Below are 24,407 nucleotides of genomic sequence, written 5' to 3'. Positions count from 1 at the left end.
CCATGTATCCGTGTTTTAATAGGCATCAAGCATGATGGAACCATGTGTGATACCTGCCGCCAGCAACCAATCATTGGCATTCGATGGAAATGTGCAGAATGTACAAATTATGATTTGTGCACTGTTTGTTATCATGGAGATAAACATCATTTAAGACATCGCTTTTATAGAATTACTACACCAGGAAGTGAGCGGTAGGGTAAACAGTTTTTTCTTCAGTTGCAATTCCTTGTTTGTATTCAACTTTTTATACTATTGAGCCTTAAAAGTAGGATTTAAAAATAGTGTCTGACAGCTGGTTTAGCACCAGAGGTAGGAGATAACAGGCTAGTTGTGGAGCAGGCCTGCCATATAGTGAGAAAAGAGCTCTGTGAAGATGGAGCTGTACATGTTTTTCCAAGGTAATCTGGGCTGTTCATCTCTAGCGTGGAGGCTTGGCACCCCTCAATATTTGGAAATGCAAGGGCAGCCCAGAAGGCTGATTATTTTCTTCTCACTGTGCGTTCTATTCTGTTAATCGCTACCAAAAGAACACTAGGGCCCATTGATTGAGTCAACAGGCATTTATTAAGACTTGTGGCAGCTACTGTGCTTGTGTGAATTTGAAGAAAACGAAGACACAGTATTCTTAAGGAGTTCATAAACTAAGGGATTATTTGACCAACATGATTATCATGTGATGTTGTGGACTGTATGTAGAGATTATTAGCATTAAAGTGTTTTAGCAAAGAGAGAGAGGAATATCACGAAGTGGTACAGAATTTCAGGTGATTGAGTCTTCTTACATAGATGTGAATAGTGTATAGGGGCAAGAATCTAGCCAGTCATAGGGAGGCAGCAGTAGTAGAAAAATGGATTTGGGTATTAGCCTGTCCCAGTTCAAATCCTGGGCCTGCTATTTATTAACTGAGTGGTTTTGAACAAGTTGTTTATTTTTGACTTTTGTTTATAATTTTTAAAGTTAGGGTACAATAAAGGCATTGTAAAAATAAGTAGAATAATGAGATACAAGTAGAAAAACAAAAGAGAAACCCCAAACCTTTTTGATTTTATGAATAAGAAGGATATAGAAGAATAAGGGATAGATGGTCTTGGAGAGCCAAGCTGGTCCAGATTGTTTGAGTATAGAATTTTTTCAAGGCCTGTAGTCCGCTGTAAGGATTCAATACTTTGGAGGCAAGTTAGTGTCAGGTCAAATCCAGGCCACAGATGTATTTTACTTGGTCCATACTGTGCTCTAAATTTTTGAACACACACACACACCCAAATCCCTAACCCCTAACCCCTAACCCCTAACCCCTAATGTCAGCAGTGGACCTGCATTTATTCATTTAACTCTGGTCAGCAACAGTTGGCTGAAGCAGAGTACCATCTGCACCCTTTAGACAAATCATGGTCTTCAGTTCACCGAAGTCCCTGCCACTCCCTGTTGTCTTTCTGAGCATGGGGTCAAGTGCCAGTTGGCATTTGTCATTGTTGTGGTGTTTGTTGTCTTTCTTTGGCCTTAATTTAGGTTACTTTCCTGATGGATTTAGAGATTTGAATTTGTCTCTTCTTAAGTGGTGAAGGAAATAGTGATACTCTGAAGTGGTTGGACTGGATTCATATGTTGATTCCATTACTATTTAGCTTTTGTGACCTTGGGTAAATCACTTACCTCTTTGAGACTCTATTTCCTCATTTGTGAAATGGATAAAATAACAATACCTTTCTCTTAAGGAGTGTAACAGACTTTTACACTTATGGTAAAAGCTCAGTAAATATTAGATATTATTACTATTCTAACTACTGTCATCATCATCATGACCTGTGGAATGTAAAGGTATTTATGTATCATGCTATTAAGTATTAACTAGAACAGAGAAAAATCTTTTATATTTTTAAAGTAACCTTTTTTTATAATTTTATTTTTAAAAATAAATTGCTGTTAACCTATTTCTATTTTTTTTTAAACCTATTTCTGTATAACTTAAAAATAATTTTATTTTTAGGGTTCTGTTAGAGTCTCGTAGAAAATCTAAGAAGATTACAGCCAGAGGGATCTTTGCAGGTGCCAGAGTGGTACGAGGAGTGGACTGGCAGTGGGAAGATCAGGATGGAGGAAATGGACGTAGGGGAAAGGTGAAACTTTTTTATTAATTCATCATGTTATTCTAGAATATTGTATGTTCAGAAGATTTTTATTATTATAATTGAATTTCTTGGCCCATTTTTTCCTGTGTCACTAACAGTTTTTTAAAATCCTCATTTCTTTTTTTTCCCGGAAGAAAAAAGATTGTTCCTGCTCGGTTGTAAATATTGACATTCATGGAGAAGGTTGTTGGGTAGATTTTACCTTTCCACTTTTAGGCTTCATATTGCCATTTTGTTGCCCAGAATGCTTTTCTGAGGATCCTGTTTGGGCCAGTCCTTCTTAAACAGTATGTCATGCTTTTGACATTCTTGTTACTAACATTTCACTTGAATTTACTTGTTTTATATTTCATTCCCTTGAAGGCCTGTTTCTAGGCAGCTACTTTTGTTATCCAGTATACTTAACTCTGTTGCCATTCTCAGGTAAATCGTCCAGGAATCAAATTATAGCAGTTATTCTGAGCAGAATTTTGTATAGCCTGTTTAATTGGGGTGGGATAGCCAGAGATATTGGGGTAAGTGGGTTGTTGGTTTCATTTATTTTGGATTTTATGTTGCTTTTGCTGATTATTCATTCATTGATTCAGTCAGTCAACTAATCTTGAACATGTATCGTTTGGTGTTATGCTAGATGCTAGATGTACTGAAATGAGTAACATTTCACGTATGAGACTTAGATGTCAGTCACTATCCGTTCATTCTACTGTTACCTTCTTGAAAAAATTGTTTTTAGCATTGGTGAATGATGATTTTAAAGTCTTTGTCATTGGAGCACCTGGATGGCTCTGTTCTTAAGAGCGTCGGAACTCTTGATTTTGGCTCATGTCATGATTTCACGGTTTGTGGGCTTGAGCCCGGCAAGAGGCTCTGCACTGACAGTGTGGATCCTGCTTGAGATTCTCTGTCCCCCCCCCCCTCTCTCTCTGCCCTTCCCTTGCTCATGTGTGTGTGTGTGTGTGTGTGTGTGTGTGTGTGTGAGAGAGAGATGCTCGCTCTCTCTCAAAATAAATAAATAAATAAATAAACTTAAAAGTCTTTTTTTTTTTTTTTTCAACGTTTTTTATTTATTTTTGGGACAGAGAGAGACAGAGCATAAACGGGGGAGGGGCAGAGAGAGAGGGAGACACAGAATCGGAAACAGGCTCCAGGCTCCGAGCCATCAGCCTAGAGCCTGATGCAGGGCTCGAACTCACGGACCGCGAGATCGTGACCTGGCTGAAGTCGGACGCTTAACCGACTGCGCCACCCAGGCGCCCCTAAAAGTCTTGGTCATCTGAAAATTCTCTCTCTTTTTTTTTTTTTTTTAATTTTTTTTTAACATTTATTTATTTTTGAGACAGAGAGAGAGCATGAACGGGGGAGGGTCAGAGAGAGAGGGAGACACAGAATCTGAAACAGGCTCCAGGCTCTGAGCTGTCAGCACAGAGCCCGACGTGGAGCTCAAACTCACGGACTGTGAGATCATGACCTGAGCCGAAGTCGGACGCTCAACCGACTGAGCCTCCCAGGTGCCCCTGAAAACTCCCTTTAAAAAAATTTTTTTTAATGTTTAGTTTTGAGAGAGAGAGAGAGAGAGAGAGCGAGCGAGCAGGAGCAAGCATGAGTGGGGGAGGGGCAGAAAGAGAGGGAGACACAGAATCTGAAGCAGGATTCAGGCTCCGAGCTGTCAGCACAGAGCCTGATGCAGGGCTTGAACTCACAAACCACGAGATCATGACCTGAGCCGAAGTCAGATGCTTAACCGACTGAGCCACCCAGGTGCCCCTAGAGAGCCGGTTTATCTTGAATCATTCTGAGGATCTGGCCAAAGATTTTAAATTTTGTAAGGAATAATGGATTTAAAATAATACACTGTTCTTAAAAGGAACCCTTTAAGAATATAAATCTAACATTTTATATTGAATTGTGTATTTTCTGATGATCTGTTACTATAATCACCAAGCCTCCCAATGCAGTATTTCTACAATGATTTTTGGAATTACCTTATAATTCCTGGAAAAATGTCTCTAATTATAATTCAGTTATATGTTAGAATTGACCTAGTTGACAAAATAGTATTTTTCATGATCCTGTTATAGAGGATGATAGCTGAAATGGTATTTAAGATTTTAAATATAATTAACTGAACTAACTTCTCCCCTCCCCTTTTAAAAATTGTTTTCTGCAACAATTCCCTTAGGTAACGGAAATCCAGGACTGGAGCGCATCAAGCCCACATAGTGCGGCATATGTTCTCTGGGATAATGGTGCTAAGAACCTTTACAGAGTTGGCTTTGAGGGCATGGTGAGTAGTAAGAATCACAAAAGATAAAAATATTGGATAGATGAAAGAAGGAAAATAAAAATAGCCCTTATTGTATTTTTTTTTTGTCATATGCTTTTGTCAGAATATAGCCATCTGAATTATGAATATGCAACAGGAGAAAAATCTGTAAAGTGAGGATTTAATAAAACTACATTTTTAGTACACTTGCTTAAACTATGTAATAGTAAATATGCCCACTTGTCCATCGACTAATGAATGGATAAAGATGTGGTGTGTATACACACACACACATATATACACAATGGAATATCACTCAGCCATCAAAAAGAATAAAATCTTGCCATTTGCAAAAAAGTGGATACAGCTAGAATGTTTAATGCTCAGAGAAACAAGTCAATCAGAGAAAGGCAGATACCATGTGATGTAACTCATATGTGGATTTAAGAAATGAAACAGAAGAGCATAAAGTGGGGGGCGGGAAGTGGAAAGAGAAGAGAGGGAAACAAACCATAAGAGACTCTTAACAATAGAGAGCAAACCGAGGGTTGATAGAGGAAGATGAGTAGGGGGATGGGATAAATGGGTGATGGTCATTAAGGAGGGCACTTGTGATGAGCACTAGGTATTGTATGAAAGTGATAAATCACTGAATTCTACTCCAGACACCAATTTTGCACTGTTTGTTAACTAAAATTTAAATTAAAAAAAAAAAAAAGGAAAGAAAAAAATAGTAAATACGATTTTGCCCTCAGTGAATATTTGGGTAACTTACTATATATTGATTGTGTAGAGCTGATCCCTTATGAATCCAAGTTAGGGACTTAATTTATTAAAATCGATCTCAAAAAAATTTAGAATCATCTGTAAGGCTGCTCCTTGGCATGGACACAGAGTGTAGTATTATAATGAGGTTTTAATGGGATGTTTGTATTCTGGCTCTAGTAGCTAATAAAAGTATAAATTACAGTAGATGTTAAAGTTGTTTTTAAAGAGATTTTCCCCCTCTATTTTTATTTTAAAAATTTTTATTCTGGTTATTTATTTATTTATTTATTTATTTATTTTTAAGTAGGCTCCAAGTCCAGCGTGGGGCCTAATGCAGGGCTTGAACTCATGACCCTGAGATCAAGACTTGAGCTGAAATCAAGTCAGGCACTTAACCGACTGAGCCACCCAGGCACCCCTCCTTTTTTAAAGAGTAGTATTGGTAATTGAAAATGATTGACTTAGAAGCACTTTAAATTACTTAAGTGTTTAGGAGAATAATAGTGGTTTATTCAATGGATTGCCCTATATTTCTGCATTTCCTGGAAAACTGTTTAAATGTTGACCTCGGCTATTTAATTTATGAAGTACAACTAAATATATTAATGCCAAAACATTAATGCCTATCATATCTTTTCCATCTTGAATACATTCCTCCTCAAAGAATTTAAATTGGATTTTTTCCCAACTCTTATATGCCCTTGGTAGGAGGGGAAAAATATCCCACTGTCTGTTTGCCTTTAATTTATTCCATTTATTTATTTATTTATTTATTTATTTATTGTAAATTTTTTTTTCAACGTTTTTTATTTATTTTTTTGGGACAGAGAGAGACAGAGCATGAACGGGGGAGGGGCAGAGAGAGAGGGAGACACAGAATCGGAAACAGGCTCCAGGCTCCGAGCCATCAGCCCAGAGCCTGACGCGGGGCTCGAACTCACGGACCGCGAGATCGTGACCTGGCTGAAGTCGGACGCTTAACCGACTGCGCCACCCAGGCGCCCCTATTCCATTTATTTTTAAAAGCCAGCAATGTGGACTCTAAGCAAATACTTCATTTACCAATTTTAATACTTGTATATTGTATTAGTTATCAGTTTTTCATTAGTATTAGTATTATTAGTATTTTTATGCCTTCTCCTGTTTTTAAATTGTGGATTTTTCTGGGAATTCTGACTGATTATTAACTTGCTTCAGATGAAGCCTTACAGGATGTATGTGCAGAGGTATTTAATGAGTAGTATATATGTAGATTGATCCTTTTTGATAACTGAGTAGTACTTCTCTGTATGATTATGCCATTATTTAATAAGGTTTCTGTTGGTGGTACCTCCATTTTTTAAAATTATTGCAAGATTTTTTTTTTTTTAAATTGTTGTAAGCATTGTTTCAGTAAACATCCTTAGACATATCTTTGCACATTTATGGATATATTTCTTTAGGATAGATTCCTAGAAATGGGATTGCTGGGTTAAAGTATCACATTAAAATAATTTGACCCATGTCTCTTTGGCTGAGACTGAGCTAAATGTGATGCTCTGGTGGGAAAGGAGGCTGTAAAAGAGAGTCTGTGTGTGTGTGTGTGTGTGTGTGTGTGTGTGTATGTGTGTGTGTGTGTGTGTGTTAGGAACTATTAGATACTTTTAAATCTAAATTTTCCTAGTAACTTTCAAGGTTCTTCTAAGTTCATGTTTTCTGTACTTTTGATTATATCACTGCCTCCCCATTCAGATATTTAAATAATAGTATGTTTTCTTATAAAAACTAAGTGGGAAGGAACTTGAGTTAATCAATTTATGAAGTAAGGACTAAAGTTTATGTAAATGGAAAATTACCTGGCCGGGAACCAAAAGACTAAATTTGGTCCTATCTTTTCTTTTTTCTGGTTGTTTAGTTTTGGATACTTTTCTTTACTAAATGAGTTAATACCTGGCTTGTATATGTCGTAAAATTGGTTGAAAAGGGTAAATGAATTGAGTTCTTTTTTGTAAAAGTATTTTTAAAATAGAATGTGTTAGTTACATTTTAAATACTAGGTATTTGTTGAGGGCCTGTATGTGGTGTTGAAAATATTTTAGTGGTGAAGATCTAGGCATTTTCATTTTGAACTTTAAAGGAAAGCTAAAAGTAAATAAAGTATGGCCTATCTGGAGATCAGGCTTTTAATTTTTGATGAGTGCTTTTGAAAGCAGTGTTTAGTGTTACTGTTAACCTAGAGCTACTCTTAACTTTTGCTGAGGGTATGTTCTGAATGAACATTTTTGCCTATTTTAGGTACTGAGCTATACTTGAAGTTTTCAAGCATGATTTTTCTGGTTTCTTTTCTTCTTCTTAGTCTGATCTCAAGTGTGTCCAGGATGCCAAAGGAGGTTCTTTCTACAGAGATCACTGCCCTGTGCTAGGTAAGTCAGCAGACTAGAGAAAATTACTAACTAGCAGGTCAGGGTTCTTGGAATCAGAAATCTTTAAATGGGACTTTAAAAAAAAGTTATTTAAGGGATACTTTTTGGGTTTTATTTTGTTTTTTAAAGCATTTGTTCTTTTTTATCAATTTATTTAGACTGAAAAGGTTGTCATGTCTTAAAAATTGGTATACCATTTATATGTCATATTTGAAACTTTGTCTTTTAGTTATAAACGTAGTGTTGAAAAATTTTTTGTTAGGTTATCAGTATGTCTTACATATTGAGAATAGAATCTGACAATTTAGTGTTTATAAATTCCTTAGAAGTTTTATAAAATTGCCTTAAAAAAAAGGTTTTATTTATTTGAGGACGGGAGGGGGGAGAGTGAGAGAAATAGAGAGAGAGAGAGAGAGAGAGAGAGAGAGAGAGAAAGAGAGAAAGAGAGAAAGAGAGAATCCCAAGCAGGCTCCAAGCTGTCAGCATGGAGTCAGACTTGGGCCTCTAATCCGCGAACCATGAGATCATGACCTAAGCTGAAACCAAGAGTCTGATGCTCAACAGACTGAGCCACCCAGGCACCCCTAAAATTGCCTTCTTAATACAAAAATAGTTTGAAGATTAAGGTTATATAATAAATATAATTTTTCATGTGCCATTAAAGTAAGGGATAAGGAAACCAAAACTGTCTTCATTTTATAGATTCTTTATTGTGGCCACAGTAAACATTTACCACATTATTCAGATTAAGGTTTTAGTCTGTGAATGTTTGCCTTTTCATGTGAGCTCTGTGTTCCTTTTTTAAAATCATTTGATTTCCCTTCTGGCCAAAAAGTGTTATTTTTTTGCAGCATACCCTGATTTTCTTTTTCTTTTTTTTTTTTTAAGGAATGTAGAAGAAGTACTTATATTTTGACAAGATCATTCCTTTTCCATGTTTCAGAAATTTCCTTCTTTTGGATCTTGCTTTCACAAGAGAAGTATAGCATCAACATATTTTTTGGATCCCTCATCATAGTGTTTTATGATCATGAATCCTTTATCCCAGAGCTAGGTTTTTTTTTTCTTTAATTTTAAAATTTATTTATTTTGCGAGTGAGCGAGCAGGGGAGGGGCAGAGAGAGGGAGAGAGACAGATTCCCAGGCAGGCTCCACACTGTCAGTGCTTGGAGCCCAGTGCGGGGTGGGAACCCATGAATTGTGAGATCATGACCTGAGCCGAAATCAAGAGTCAGACACTTAATTGACTGAGCCACCCAGGTGCCCCTATCCCAGACCTAGCTTTGAGAATAATATAGGGGATGGGCTTTTAAATATCTAAAGATGCTCTTTAGGAAAAAAACCCAAAAGGGCCATTTGGTAAAAAATAGTACTAAGCACTTCAGAGAAGAAAATAATTTTAAGATTCTCTTTCATATTCTCTAGCTGGTTATGGTGGCTGTAGTTTGTTACTGAACCTCAATAACTGTCTAATTGTAGTTATTGCAGGAATAGTCAACAAGTCATCCAGGCAGAAAAGTGAACATTTTAAAAACCCAGAACTTTGTACTTTGACATAGGGTTATTGTTCGGTTGTTGTTATGAATCATCACATTATTTCAATTTGTGAGTCTGATTGGTTTTTTTCTTCTTATTTTTGAAGCTCTCTAGCTCCAGAATTTGATACTTACAATATATTCTCAAAACATTTTAAAATTGGAGGGTAACTAAAACTAAAATATCTAGAGCTTGCTCTTGTTTACAAATAATACAGTTGCATGCTATTGCAGTGGTTTCCCTTTACCTTTGTCAACTCCCTCTGCAATTACAGGTGAGCAGAATGGCAACAGGAATCCTGGTGGATTGCAGATTGGTGACCTGGTGAATATAGATCTTGACCTAGAAATTGTACAGTCTTTGCAGCACGGTCATGGAGGATGGACTGATGGCATGTTTGAGACTTTAACTACAACTGGAACTGTTTGTGGCATTGATGAAGATCATGACATTGTAGTACAGTATCCAAGTGGCAATAGGTTGGTGATATTTCTTGATTTTTAGTAATGGCAAATAAAGTTAGTATATAGAAGAAAGAACCTTAGAGAAAGCAAATAATGTGCTATAATCAAAGACTCCTTTAAGCTAGCTCTTAAAATAGTAGCTAAAAATCCAGAATATGTTGGTAAAGTGGAGCGGAACAAATGATAAATGTGTGTGTGGTATGTATGTGAATTTATATGAATATGCTTATACAATGTTCTGTGCACTTTTTTTTTTCTGGAGGAGGAGAATACATTGTATTGGTATTAGTTCAAATACAGCTAAAAAGTTCTCTGTTCATAATAGACCATATCAGTTTGCCCTGAATGAGAATAAAATTAGAACTCTGGCCCATATCTCCAGTCATCTCTTGGTACCATAGCTTTTTCTTGCCACAGACGTGTGAATACACCAGTCCTTATTAGCAACATAGAATTACATGCATTTCTTCACTGTCTACCTTTGCACATACTACTTCTTCCATGCAGAATACCCTTTTCTCCTTTTCTGCCTCTTTGCCTGGATTAACTCCTGCATCCTGTAAATACTGAGCTTATGTGTTTTGGGAACCTCCTCTCTTATTCCACAATCCCTGGTATATGTACATGCTATTCATCTGTGTAGGTCTCCTGTTATATATGAAAATAGTTATTTATTTTACATCTAGGTTGTGAGTTTCTTGGAGCCTTTGATTTATTTGCTCTTAGGGGCTAAAGTATATTCAATTTACTGGCATGTTTATAGTATTTTATTTTATTTTTTAAAAAAATTATTTATTTTTTATTTTACAGAGAGAGAATGTGCATGAGCAGGGGAGAGGGCAGAGGGAGAGAGAAAGACAGAGCAGGGGAGGGGCGGAGAGAGAGAGAGAGAGAGAGAGAGAGAGAGAGAGAGAGAATCCCAAGAACCCCAACACGGGGCTCATTCCCATGACCCTGGGATCATGGCCTGAGCTGAAATCAAGAGTTGGATGCTCAACCCACCCACTGAATCACCCATGCACCCGTTTATAGTATTTTAAAGAAAAAGCAGTAGTCAAATTGAACAATTGTCAAAGCTTTGTTACTGATATATGCATAAAGAAACAAACTTGTTGAGGTTCCTTAGGGGAGGGGTTATATATAGGATGAAGAAAATTAACATTAAGTTGTTTCCCAGTGTATAGAATTAGCTCTAATTGTGTTCAAATCTTAAGGATACACGTGGTCATACCAGGAGGTACAGAAATAGCGTTTGACAAAATCCAAGTCCCTTTCATGATAAAAACACTAAATAAAGTAGTAACGGAAGGGAACTTCTTTGCTGGTAAAGGACATCTATGAAAACCCACAGCCTAGGGTGCCTGGGTGGCTCAGTCATTTAAGCATCCAGCTCTTTCTTTTTTTTATTTTTTTATTTTACAATTTTTTTTTAATGTTTATTTATTTTTGAGACAGTGAGAGACAGAGCATGAACGGGGGAGGGTCAGAGAGAGAGGAGACACAGAATCTGAAGCAGGCTCCAGGCTCTGAGCTGTCAGCACAGAACCCAACGTGGGGCTCGAACTCAGGGACCGTGAGATCATGACCTGAGCCGAAGTAGGACGCTTAACCGACTGAGCCACCCAGGCGCCCCTAAGCATCCAGCTCTTGATTTTGGCTCAGGTCATGATCTTGTGTGAGTTCACTTGAACTCTTGGTGAGTTCAAGCCCTGCATTGGGGTCCACACCAACAGTGCAGAGCCTGCTTAGGATTCTGTCTCTCTCCTTCTCTTTCTCCTCCTTCCCTGTGCGTTCTCTCTCTCTCTCTCTCTCTCTCTCTCTCTCTCTCTCTCTCTGTCTCTCTTTCTCTTCTCTTTCTTTCTCTCTCTCTCCCTCTCATACACACACACACACACACACACACACACACACACAATGAATAAAATAAACCCACAGCTAACATCATACCCAACTGGTGAGAGACTGAATGCTTTTCCCCTAAGATCAGGAACAAAATTAAAATGTCTGCCCTCCCCACTTTTATTCAGCATTGTTCTAGAGGGTCTAGCCAGGGCAATTAGGCAAGAAAAAGAAATAAAAGGAAGAAGTAAGAGAAAAGGAGCTAAACCATCTTTGTTCATAGGTGACATGATCTTGTGAATAGAAAAACCTAAGGAATCCACAGAAAACTGTTAGGACTAATAAGTGAGTTCTGCAAAGTTGAGAGATACAAGATCAATGTAGAAAAGTCAATTGTATTTTTGTATACTAGCAATGAGCAATTTGGAAATGAAATTAAGAAAAGTTTCATTTACAGTAGCATCACAAAGAATAAAATACCTAAGAATCAGTTCAGCCCAAGAAGTGCAAGACTTGGGGAGCCTTGCTGGCTCAGTGTAGAGCATGCAGCTCTTGATCTCAGGGTCATGAGTTTGAGCCCTGTGTTGGATGTATAGATTACTTAAAAAAAAAAAAAAAAGAATTGCAAGACTTGTACACTGAAGACTACAAAACATTGTTGAAGGAAATTAAGGAAGACCTAAATAAATGGAAAGACATCTCATATTTATGGCCCAGAAGATCTGATATTGTTCAGATTGTATATTAGTTTCCTAGGGTTGCCATAACAAATTACCACAAACTGGGTGACTCAAACCATGGCACTTTATTCTTTCACAGTTTTGGAAAGCTAGAAGTCCAAAATCAAGGTGTTAGGGAGATTGGTTCCTTGTGTAGGCTCTGAGGGAGAATCTGTTCTATGCTTCTCTTAACTTCTGGTGGTTGTTGGCAATCCTTGGTGTTCCTTGGCTTGTAGATGCATCATTCATTTCTCTGCCTCTGTCTTCACATGGCCTTCTCCTCTGTGAGTCTGTGTGTCCCTGTGTCTTCACGTGGCCTCCTTTTTTGGGGGGGTACACATTTTATTTTAAATGCATTCAAATCGACTGTTTGAGACTGAGAGCCATATGATCAGTCCTCCAGCCCAATATTTTATTTTGGTGCAGCTTAACCATCCATGAGGAAAGAACCCTGAGAAAACATAGAAGTAAGTTAATTGAGCTCATGATAATTCTAAAATCTTTTACAGAGAAAATGACCAAAGCTGATTTCACATGACCTTCTTATAAGGACACTAATCATTGAATTTAGGGCCCACCCTAATCTAGTATGACTTCATTTTAACTCGATTAAATCTCCAATGACCCTGTTTCTAAATATGGTCCCATTCAGAGGTATTGGGGATTAGGAGTTCAACATATTTTTTGGATGACATAATTCAGCCTATAACAGATGCCAGTTTTTCCCCAAACTAATCAACAAATTTAATGCAATATGTATCAAAACCCTAGTACCTTTTTTATACAAATTGACAATCTATTTCTATAGTTCATATGGAAATTCAAGTAACCCAGAATAGCCAAAACAATTTTAAAAAGAAAAACAAAATGGGAGGACTCACACTGCCTAATTTCAAAATTTATGATAAAGGTGTAGTAATCAAGACATAATCAAGACTATTATTGACATAAGATGGATGTATAGATCAATGGAACAGAACTGAGAGTCTGAGAATAAGCCCTTGCATTTAAAGTCATTTAATTTTTGACAAGGGTTCAATATAGTTCAATGGGGAAAGAATAGTCTTTTCAGTAAATGATGCTGACAATATATATAGGCATACCTTGGAGATATTGCAGGTTCGGTCCAGACCTCTGTAATAAGGAGAGTCAAATGAAGTTTTTGTTTCCCATTGTGTATAAAAATTATGTTTACACAATACTGTAGTCTATTAAATGTGCAGTTATACCATAAATATTGTCCAAAAATGCTAACTATAATCTGAGCTCTTTGCGAGTTGAAAACTTTTTACTGCCAACATTAATGTTGATGGCTGCTGCCTGATCAGAGTGGTGGTTGGGTGGCTGTGGCAATTTCTGGTGACAACAGTGATGTTTGCTGCATTGATTGACTCTTCCTTTCATGAATGATTTCTCTGTGGCATGCAGTGCTGTTGGATAGCATTTTACTCACAATAGAACTTCTTACAGAACTGGAGTCAGTCTTCTGACAACCTACCTCTGCTCTATCAACCAAGTTTATGTAATATTCTAAATCCTTGTTTTCATTTCAACAGTCTTCACCCTATCTTTGTCTGGAATTAATTCCTTCTCAAGAAACCACTTTCTTCGCTCATCCGTAAGAAGCAACTCCTCATCTGTTCAAAAGTTTTAGTATGGGGTTATGGTAATTGAGTTATATCTTCAGTCTCCACTCTTAATTCTAGTCCACTCCTAATTCTAGTAATCTGCAGTTACTTCCTCCACTGAAGTCTTGAACCCCTCAGGGTCATCCATAAACATTCGAATCAACTTCGTCCAAACTCCTGTTACTGTTGATATTTTGACCTTTTCCCATGAATCACAAATGTTCTCATTGACATCTGGAATGGTGAATCCATTCCCAAAGGTTTTCAGTTTATTTTTCCAAGTTCATTGGCGGAATCATTATCTATAGTAGATATAACCCTATGAAAATATACTTTTTATTTCCTTTTAATTTTTTGAGAGAGAGTGTGAGTGGTGAGGGGCAGGAATGAGAGAGAGAGGGAGGGAGGGAAAATCTTAAGCAGGCTCCACACCCAGTGCGGAACCCAGTGTGGGGCTTGGTCTCACGATTATGAGATCATGACCTGAGCCAAAATTAAGAGTTGGATGCTTAACTGACTGAGCCAACCAGCTGCCCCAATGAAATGTATTTTTTTTTTTTAACATTTATTTATTTTTGAGACAGAGACAGAGCATGAACAGGGGAGGGTCAGAGAGAGGGAGACACAGAATCTGAAACAGGCTCCAGGCTCTGAGCTGTCAGCACAGAGCTCGATGCGGGGCTCAAACTCACGGACCGTGAGATCACGACCTGAGCTGATGTCGGACGCTTAACCAACTGAGCCACCCAGGCGCTCCAATGAAATGTATTTTTAATGTTTATTTATTTTTGAGAGAGAGCAAGAGTGAGCGTGCACAAGTGGGGGAGGGGCAGAGAGAGAGGGAGACACAGAATCGAAAGCAGGCTCCAGGCTCTGAGCTGTCAGCCCAGAGCCCGCTGCAGGGCTTGAACTCAAGAACTTCGAGATCATGACCTGAGCCAAGGTTGGGTGCTTAACCATTGAGCCACCCAGGTGCCCCGATGAAATGTACTTTTAAATCCTAAAATATAAGACTGTGTGACCTTGGATTAGATAGTGGTTTCTTACATACGACCCCCAAGGCAGAAGGACCAAAGAAAAAGTGAATAAATTGGACATCATCAAAATTAAAAAATTGTGTTTTGAAGGAAACTTTGAGTGGGAGAAAATATTTGCAAATCATATGCCAGACTTGGGACTTGTATCTCGAATATGTAAAGAACTCTTATAATTCAACAACAAAAGACAACTAACCCATTTAAAATATGGACAAAGGATTTTTAAACAACAGAAATTCATTTTCTTACAGCTCTGGAGGCTGGAAGTCCAAGTTCAAGTTTCCATTAGGGTTGGTTTCTGTTGAGACCACTTCCTGGCTTTTATAGTTGGTTGCCTTCTCACTATGTTCTCCCATGGCCTTTTCTCTGTGCATGCTCAGAGAATGACATCTCCTAAATCTGTTCCTTTTCTTATGAAGACATCAGTCTTGGTGGATTAGCATCCCACCTTTCTGACCTCATTTAATTTTAGTTATTTCCTTAAAGGCTCTGTCTCCAAATACAGTCACAGTAGAAGTTAGGAGTTAATACCTACGGAAAGATGCTCAACATTATTAGCAATTAGTTAGTAGGGAAATGTAATTCAGAATCACAATGAGGAATGTAAATGCAGGGAAATGTAATTCAAAATCACATACTAGAATAAAATAGTATATAATTACAAGTGTTGGTGAGGGTGTGGAGAAATTAGAACCAAAGCCTCGTACACTGATAATAGGAATGTGAACTGGTCTTGATGCTTTGAAAATATAGTTAGCATATGACTCAGCTGGTCCACTCTTAGGTTTATACTCAAGAGAATTGGGGGGCGCCTGGGTGGCTCAGTCGGTTGAGCATCTGACTTCGGCTCAGGTCATGATCTTGTAGTTCATGGGCTTGAGCCCTGCATCGGGCTCTGTGCTGACAGCTCGGAGCCTTGAGCCTGTTTCGGATTCTGTGTCTCCCTCTCTCTCTGCCCCTTCCCCACTTATGCTGTGTGTCTCTCTGTCTCTCAAAAATGAATAAACGTTAAAAAAATTAAAAAAAAAAAAAAAGAGAATTGAAAGTGTGTCCACACGAAAACCTGTACATGAATGTTTGTGGATGCATTCTTAATAACAGCCAAAATTTGAAACATCCCAAATGTCTATCATCTGATGAATGGATAAACAAGATATGATGTATCCATACAGTGGAATCTTATTCAGCCATAAAAAGGAATGGAGAACAGAATACTGACATATGTATGCTGCAAATAGATAAATCTTGAAAATGTTATGCTGGAAAGAAGCCAGTCACAAAAGGTCATGTATTATGTGATTTCTGTAAAATATGCAGAATAACCAAATATGTAGTATCTTACTAATTATTGAGGGCCAGGGAGAGGGGTGAACATGGATTGACTGCTACTTGTCATGGAGTATTTTTCTGTGGTGATGAAAATGAAATTAGATAGTGCTTGGTGGTACAAGGCTGTAAATGTACTAAAGCCACCCAATTAAACACTTGAAATGAGGGAACTATATGGAATGTGAATTTTATCTCAAAGCTCTTAATAAAAAGAGGAGAAAATCTTAAGTTCAGTTTAGTACATACTGACATTTAGTGTTACTTTTTACTAACATTTTGTGTTATCTTGTTTGTTGTTTGGAAATGTTAAGCTAAATTGGCATTATTACTTGCCAAATTCTTTCTTGGTCAGAACTTGGGCAGTAGTGTTAACAGTAACATAATATGAATTCTAGAAAATAACCTTTTTCTCTGTTCTGTTTTTTTAACAAGGATTTATTAAGTACGTATCCTGTATTAGCCCTGTGATTAGCACTGGGATTTCAAAGACAATTAAGACATGGTCCCTTGCTTTGCATGGGTTTCCTTTTTAGTTTGGATGGATAAAACCAGAAATAACTGCATTAAAATGTAATTGCGGTAGGTGAGTATTCAGGGTATTCTGAAGGTACAAAAGAAGAGTGGTCATTTCAGGTAGGCAAATCAGAGAAAACTTCAGAGAAAAAATTACCTTTGGAGTAAACTTAAAAGATGGACTCAGTTTTCACCAGGGAGGGAGGCACTGTAGGCAGAGGGAACAACTCGAGTAAGTACTGCCGTGTTTCAAGCACTGTAATAGGTCAAATAAATTTTGGAATATTGGGAGCAAGGTAAAAAAGCACTGATTGTAAGGCTAGAAAGAAATCTTAAAAAAATATTTAAAAAAAAATCTTTATTCTTGAGTGAGAGATAGAATGTGAGTAGGGGAAGGGCAGAGAGAGACAAGGAGATACAGAATCCAAAGCAGACTGCATGCTCTGAGCTGTCAGTGCATAGCCTGACATGGGGCTCGAACTCACTGCAAGATCATGACCTGAGCCGAAGTCGGATGCTTAACTGACTGAGCCACCCAGGCACCCCTAGAAAGAAATCTTTGCATATCTGATTTTTATTCTTAACTGGTCAGAGACACTTCTTTCTCTTTGTGGTTGCTTTAGAAAGAAGAATTTATTTCCATGGTTACAGGAACTTAGTAACAGGTTTTTATATGTTAAGACCTCTCATTTAAATTAAATAGAGGAAGATATAATAGTGCCATATTGTAAAAGCTTATTCAGGGAACCTTTTTTCTTTGGAGTGATATATAGGACTGGGGGAACAGAAATGGTAACAGCATTGAAAAATGCTTATGTGGGGGCGCCTGGGTGGCTCAGTTGGTTAAAGTGTCCAACTTTGACACAGGTCATGAACTCATGGTTTGTGAGTTCGAGCCCCACGTTGGGCTCTGTGCTGACAGCTCAGAACCTGGAGCTTACTTTGGATTCTGTGTCATCTCCTCTCTCTGCCCCTCTCCCGATCGCACTCTGTCTCTCTCTCAAAACAAAATAAACTTTAAAAAAAAAAGAAAAATGCTTATGTGTAGCAGAGAAGAATGTGTAGCAGTGATTGCAGTCATGTGAAATACCCATGTATGACAAATTAAAACTAGATATTGTTTTTATCCATGAGATTATTAATGGTATGGAGAAATAGTACACTCTCTAGAGCCAATTTGGCTCTGTCGGAATTGTAAACAAATACATATGGTGATTAGGTGGCTTTTTAAGAATCACTAATGAGATACTGACCCTGTTTGCACAAAGATGTACATACGATGATGTTCTTTATAGTATTGTTTGTAATAGTGAAAATTTGGAAATACTTTAAAAGATAGTAGGAGAATGGTTAAATGCATTAATGTATAACCATGTAATGGACTGCTGTAGCCACTGAATTGAAATAAGTAGGTCTATTTCTGTGACATTGAAAACAAATCTTCCAAGGTACATTCTCTGAGAAAAAAGAAGTCCCAGAATTTTATTTATATGTATGTATATATGTGTATATATGTATATATACATACATATAAATATAAAATATATAAAATCTGTCTATGAAAAAGGAAGCAACTCTGTATGTTAGAAGTATCAGTGCACTAATAGAAGATCACAGGGATACACAATGGAGTGTTTGTGTCCCAGTTTCATTAGATTTTTTTAATTGAAGTATAGTTGACACCACAGTGAGTATTTACACCTGATGGGGATCCAGGTGTGTTTGTGTGAAATGGAAATTTCACTTTCACTTTATATGTTTCTGAAAGGTTTTAATATTTAACAGTAATGTATTTTATAACAATTTTTAAAACATGTAAGGGGAAACTAGACAGAAGGATCGTATTAGGGTGTGAGATTACAGGTAAGTCTTTCCTTAAATATGTGTAATTATAAAAGGGAAAACAAATTGTTCAGGACATAATTGCAAAGGATTGCTTTACTGTGCTCATGTGTTAGAAATTTTTTTTGCCCTGCAATGTTTAAGAATGTTGTGTTAAAATTAAGTAAAGTTACCTATTTTGAGTTTTGGCTTTGATTTTTAGGTGGACCTTCAATCCTGCCGTTCTCACTAAAGCAAACATTGTCCGAAGTGGGGATGCTGCTCAAGGTGCAGAAGGAGGTACCTCACAGTTTCAAGTGGGTGATCTTGTACAAGTTTGTTATGATCTGGAAAGAATCAAACTTCTACAGAGAGGACATGGAGAATGGGCTGAAGCTATGCTCCCAGTAAGTATATCTAAAATAGTTTCAGACTAGGAATAATAAAACAGTTTTAGACTAGGAATTACATTATACATGTGTAGATTTAAAAAATATTTGAAGTTTGGAAACTAAATTAGCATAATTCTTCAAGAATTGTACTTGGGGCACTTGGGTGGCTCAGTCAGTTTAAGCGTCCAACTTTAGCTGAGGTCATGATCTTGCGGTTCATGGGTTTGAGCCCCAAATTGGGCTTTGTGCTGACAGCTCAGAGCCTGGAGCCTGCTTCAGATTCTGTGTCTCCCTCTCTCTGTCCCTCCCTCAGTTGCACTCTGTGCCTCTCTCTGTCTTCATTGGCTGCTAGGCATACTTACGTCTTTTATTGTCTAATTTGTTCCACTTAAATTAGCCCAGGAAGGTCCATGTAGGGCTACGGTTAGTAGTGTTTTAAAGAGCTGTTACTGGAGAATGTAATGTAGGTGGAAGGTAACAGGGACTTCCCTGATACTTAATCCCAGAATGAGAGAGAGATGCTCATCCAGTTACTAGCAGTGCTGGACCACCACTGCTTGCCTTAGTTGGGGGCCTGCCTCTCTAAAACTTAGAGTATGAAAGAGCAACTCTGAATGTGTGCCTTCTGAGCTGCCTTTGCTCCCAAAGAGTTATGGTGTAATTTTTAATTTATTCATTCGACACATTTTTCACCAAATGTTCAGGAATAACAGAAAAATTTGTTTGTTCTGCCCTTTTTGCATCCATCCTCTTTCTCCATCTGTCCCTCGCTCTTACCTTCTGTCCCTTCCTTCTGTACTACTACCCGTTCTGTTCTGCCGCCCCCATACTTTCTTGCCCTATATCCCATTTCCTTCCACTTTGCTGTGTCCTCGTGTTTAGCCCTCCACTTTGCTACCCCTACTCCTTTCTCATCCAGTCACAAAATTTGTCCTGTTCTGGCCACCCCACCCCCCACCCCAGTCCCATCCCATTCAGTGCTTCCTTCCTTTACTGTGTACCTCCCCTCCCATCTCTCTTCATGTCTCATCCCCCTATCCTGTATTGTCTAGTGCTCTGTCCTGGCCAGCACCATCTCCTATTTCGTCTAGCCCTCTGCCCCCTCCCATCCTGTCCATTACCCCCTCCCTGTCCTTCATGTTGTGCTGCCCTTCCATCAGTCCATCCTTCCTTTCTGCCTTGCTCCCTTGGCAGATATTTTAGCACAAACAATGTACCTATTAGGCTTCAAAGATTTAGTAGTGAACAAAACACAAAGAAATCTATTGTTATGGTGTTTTCATTCCAAGACATTTCATAGTTTGCAGATGCTGCCAACATCATTTTTTTATTGTTTTAGGTAGGTAGTGACTAAGTGATAGTTGTCTGTGTTGCAGGAGCTGTATTTTAGAATTCTGGTGTCAAAAAAATTAAGTTCCATATGATCTTTTGTTTGCTTTTTTTAAAGTTTATTTTTAGAGAGAGTGCACATGCATGTGCACTAGTGGGGGGCGGGCAGAGAGAGAGAGGGAAACAGAGAATCTCAAGCAGGCTGTATGCTCAGTGAGGAGCCCAGTGCAGGTCTGGATCTCAAAACCGTGAGATCATGACCTGAGCTGAAATCAGTAGTCAGCTGCCCAACTGACTGACCCACCCATGTGCCTTTTGTTTGCTTTTGATAGTAACATTGGTTAAAAAATGTATTGATGTACTTTAAGCCTATGTTAGTTAAATGGAATCTTTTGACATGTTTTATATGAGATACATATATTATTTAAGATTTTTTTATAGTCAAAATGTTTTTGTTTTTCCCCTTAGCAGTGACAGCTTATATATAGCAGTGTATGTCTTTTGTGTGCCCAGTTATTCTAAGCACTGTGCTAAATGATATATATATATATATATATATATATATATATATATATGTATACACACACATACTCACACATATGTGCACAGACAAATATGTGTACACACACAAACACATACACAGACTTTGTCATAGGAGCATTATAAGCAGATGGTTGTATGGCATCTTTATTTTAAAGATGAGGAATCAGAGCTAAGTTTCTGAACTGAAGTTTGAACTCACATCTGTTTTACTTCAAAGCCTAAGTGCTCTATCTCCCATAGTAAGCTTTTATATAAGCAAAACCTGTAGCTTATAGCTAGAGGGGAATTCTTGGGTTCCACTGGTGATGGTGTAGAATTTTAACTTTTCTAAATTGTCTTGATAAAAATAGTCAACAACTAGATTAGCATAACCAAAAAAAAAAAAAAAACGGCACAAGCATCTATATTAAAACCAGGTGACAGAGTAGCCAATTGAACCCTAAAATATGAATGAGTAGTGAGAAAACACTGACAGCTACTGGGTCTATATCTGTTTGTCTGGCAGCAGAGAGAATTAATGGGGATCAGATAGACTCAAGAACAAGGGAGCTCCAATATAGCTAACAAGTATTCATTGGCTAGTATAGTAGATGAATGTGGAAACAACAGCTAAACCTGGGAGGGCTTTTGCAGACCTCATTTTGGGGTGAGGGTAATAGGTCCATGCCAAAGTTTGAAGGGGCTTGAGCAGCCTGAATCTGTAAACTCTCAGAATGAATCAGCCATAGCTCCCTTTCTGGGCAGAGCCCTCCATTAAGGAGAAGGTGCTGGGAATAGAAACTAAATTGAGTAGGATAGAGACAGTAGGGACAGAGGAAGGATAAAAGTTTGAAGCGATCATAATCAAATCCCCATACATAATTATTGTTGAAAAAAGACAATAAGGAATAGCATAACTTCTCTATAGACAAACGAAAGTATAGTAGAAGATATCACAGAAAACTAAAATCTAATGATTCAAAATGAGCTAACAAATTAAAATGATAAAAGATGAGTGAAATGGATCATAATTATTTTTTAATTTTTATTTATTTTTAAAGAACTTACATACTTTTTTAATGTTTATTGATTTATTTTGAGAGAGAGAGAGAGAAAGGGTATGAGTGGAGAGGAGGTGCAGAGAGAGAGAGAGAGGAGAGAGAGAGAATCCCAAGTAGGCTCTGTGAGCTGTAAGCATGGAGCCCCAGGTGGGGCTAGATCCCATGAACCATAGATCATGACCTGAGCTGAAATCAGGAGTCAGACACTGAACTGACTGAGCCACCCAGGCACTCTGAAATGGATCATAATTAGAAATGAGGTGATAGAACTTAGGGAAGAATTGAAAAGGAAAGATAATTTCAGAAATGAGGAGTAAGCATGATGCAACACATCAAATAAATATAACAGATAATGCCTTTAAGAGAAACAAGGTAAAAAGGAAGAAAATTTTTTAAATAAAAAAGGTAAAAAGTATTTCAGGGAAAGTGACAAATATAGATTACCTAATATATGTGTATTAGGAGTCCTTGCAAAAAAGGAAAAACAAAAGCCAAAGCAATGGACTGTAAAGCTACTAAAATTTGTAATTCCAGAAAGAATGCCCCTGAATTAAAAACTTTAAAGCTAAATATTAAAAGGATACATTGTATAGTTGGGAAAACTGAGAACACCAAACACTGAGCCATTTTCTGGTAAATAATTGAATCTTCAAGAAAAGAAAACAACTCTTTGGGTATCTGGGGAAAAAGGTCAAGTTTTACTTACAAAGAAAAGAAAATCAGATTATTGTTAAGGAAAAAAACTGATCTCTGTGCTTTGTGATCTCAGCGAAATAACATTTATTTAACGTACTCAAGGAACAAAAATGTAAGCTAAGAGTTTTATATATAACCAACTGACTTTCAAGTATAAAGGCTACAAGTTGCTATGAACATGTAAGAATTTATAGAATCTTGTTCCCATTAGCTTTTTCTGATTAATCTCCTAAAAAATGTTTCAGACAACCGACATGAGAGATATCAACTGAAAGCTGATAGTGATCATTAAATATGTATTTATTTGTTGAACTAAGATTAAATGATGGTTAAAGGAAGAGGTAGAGTCTGTATAATGGTTTTATGCTCTAACAACACAGATAAAATGTAACTTTATAGAGTATAACTCAAAAAATGGAGTGGGAATGGAGAGAGCATATATGGAAAGTTTAGCAAGCTGTTCGATTGCCTTTTAGTTATTATGTGGAACTAAATACTATTATTTTAAACCTATATATATATATATTTTTTTTTTTTAATTTAAATTTAAGTTAGTTAACATACCGTATAATCTTGGTTTCAGGAATAGAACCCAGTGATTCATCACTTGCATATAACACCCAGTGCTCATCCCAACAAGTGCCTTCCTTTTTTTTTTTTTTTTTTAATAATTTAACTTTATTTTTTATTTTTTATAATTCACATCCAAATTAGTATATAGTGAAGCAATGATTTCAGGAGTAGATTCCTTAATGCCCCTTTAAATTTTTTTTTAATGTTTTTATTTTTGAGAGAGAGAGAGAGAGAGAGAGAATGAGTGGGGGAGGGGCGGAGAGAGAGGGAGACAGAATTTGAAGCAGACTCCAGGCTTTGAGCTGTTAGCACAGAGCCCGATGTGGGGCTAGAACTCACAAACCATGAGATCATGACCTGAGCTGAAGTCAGACGCCTAACTGATTGAGCCACCCAGGCGCCTCCCAACAAGTGCCCTCCTTAATGCCCATCACCCATTTAGCCCATCCCCCTTCCCCCATCTCCCCTCTGGTACCCCTCAGTTCTCTGTATTTTAGAATCTATTATGGTTTGCCTCCCTCTGTGTTTTTATCTTATTTTTCCTTCCTTTTCCCTCTGTTCATCTGTTGTGTTTCTTAAATTACATATATGAATGAAATCATATATTTGTCTTTCTAAACCAAAATATTAGGGAGAAAGAAGGTAAGGGTAAGAACATGAATGATTAATTTCAATGTTGTACATACTAGGGAACCAATTGACTCACTCTGTCTCTATTTTTTTTTTTTTTAAGAGGGAATAAGGTTTTATATATATATATATATATATATATATATATGTATAAAATACTAGTATTATTGTAAGTATAACTAATTAGGACAATGCAGAGTTCATGTGAAAAAAAGCAAACAATGGAGGGATTAACCGTGAAGTTAAAAAAACATATTTCATATCTAAAAAAAGGAATATGGTATAGGGAGAAAGGTAGATAGGAGACATCTTTGAATATATCTTGTTTTATAGATTTGATTTAAAACTACATATATCTTTTATACAATTATTAAGCAAAATTAAATTCAAAAAGGAAGTTCCTAAAAGTAGAAAATAAAATGAAATAAATGAACCTAAATGTGTTTCCTGTTGGCATAACTGTACAGAGAAAAGTACAGGTGATTTTTAACACAGTTGTTTGTCTTTATATCTTTTTAGGAAGAATATACACTAAAGAACTGCCTATAAAAAGGGATTTTTAACAATTTTCATTGATCTTGTTGTCTGTGGTAGTGCTAATATTATTATCCTGAGATTGTTTTATGTGTGATGTGACAAAAAAACAAAACAAATGAGTAGTTATATGATAATTTTAATTCTGTTATCCCCAGTGACTTTGAGAACCAGAATGATCAGAGTGGGAAAAGGAGATATGAATGTAACATAGAAGA

At 37.2% G+C, this 24,407-nt stretch overlaps 1 protein-coding gene across 1 annotated transcript in view; it reads left to right on the top strand.

The window, feature by feature from the left end:
* The window catches only part of MIB1 (MIB E3 ubiquitin protein ligase 1), a 121,613-nt gene that overhangs the window by 21,300 nt on the left and 75,906 nt on the right, over positions 1–24,407 (top strand). The window contains exons 2-7 of the mRNA XM_049619651.1: positions 23–194; positions 1,992–2,121; positions 4,313–4,417; positions 7,500–7,566; positions 9,377–9,581; positions 18,676–18,859. Of these exons, the coding sequence (XP_049475608.1) occupies positions 23–194; positions 1,992–2,121; positions 4,313–4,417; positions 7,500–7,566; positions 9,377–9,581; positions 18,676–18,859 (863 nt within the window). The remainder of the gene's footprint in view (positions 1–22; positions 195–1,991; positions 2,122–4,312; positions 4,418–7,499; positions 7,567–9,376; positions 9,582–18,675; positions 18,860–24,407) is intronic.

Source organism: Panthera uncia, assembly GCF_023721935.1.
Source record: "Panthera uncia isolate 11264 chromosome D3 unlocalized genomic scaffold, Puncia_PCG_1.0 HiC_scaffold_8, whole genome shotgun sequence".
Taxonomy (NCBI): Eukaryota; Metazoa; Chordata; class Mammalia; order Carnivora; family Felidae; genus Panthera; species Panthera uncia.
Note: the sequence above shows the minus strand (reverse complement) of the source record. Positions and strands in the feature narration are given on the sequence as shown.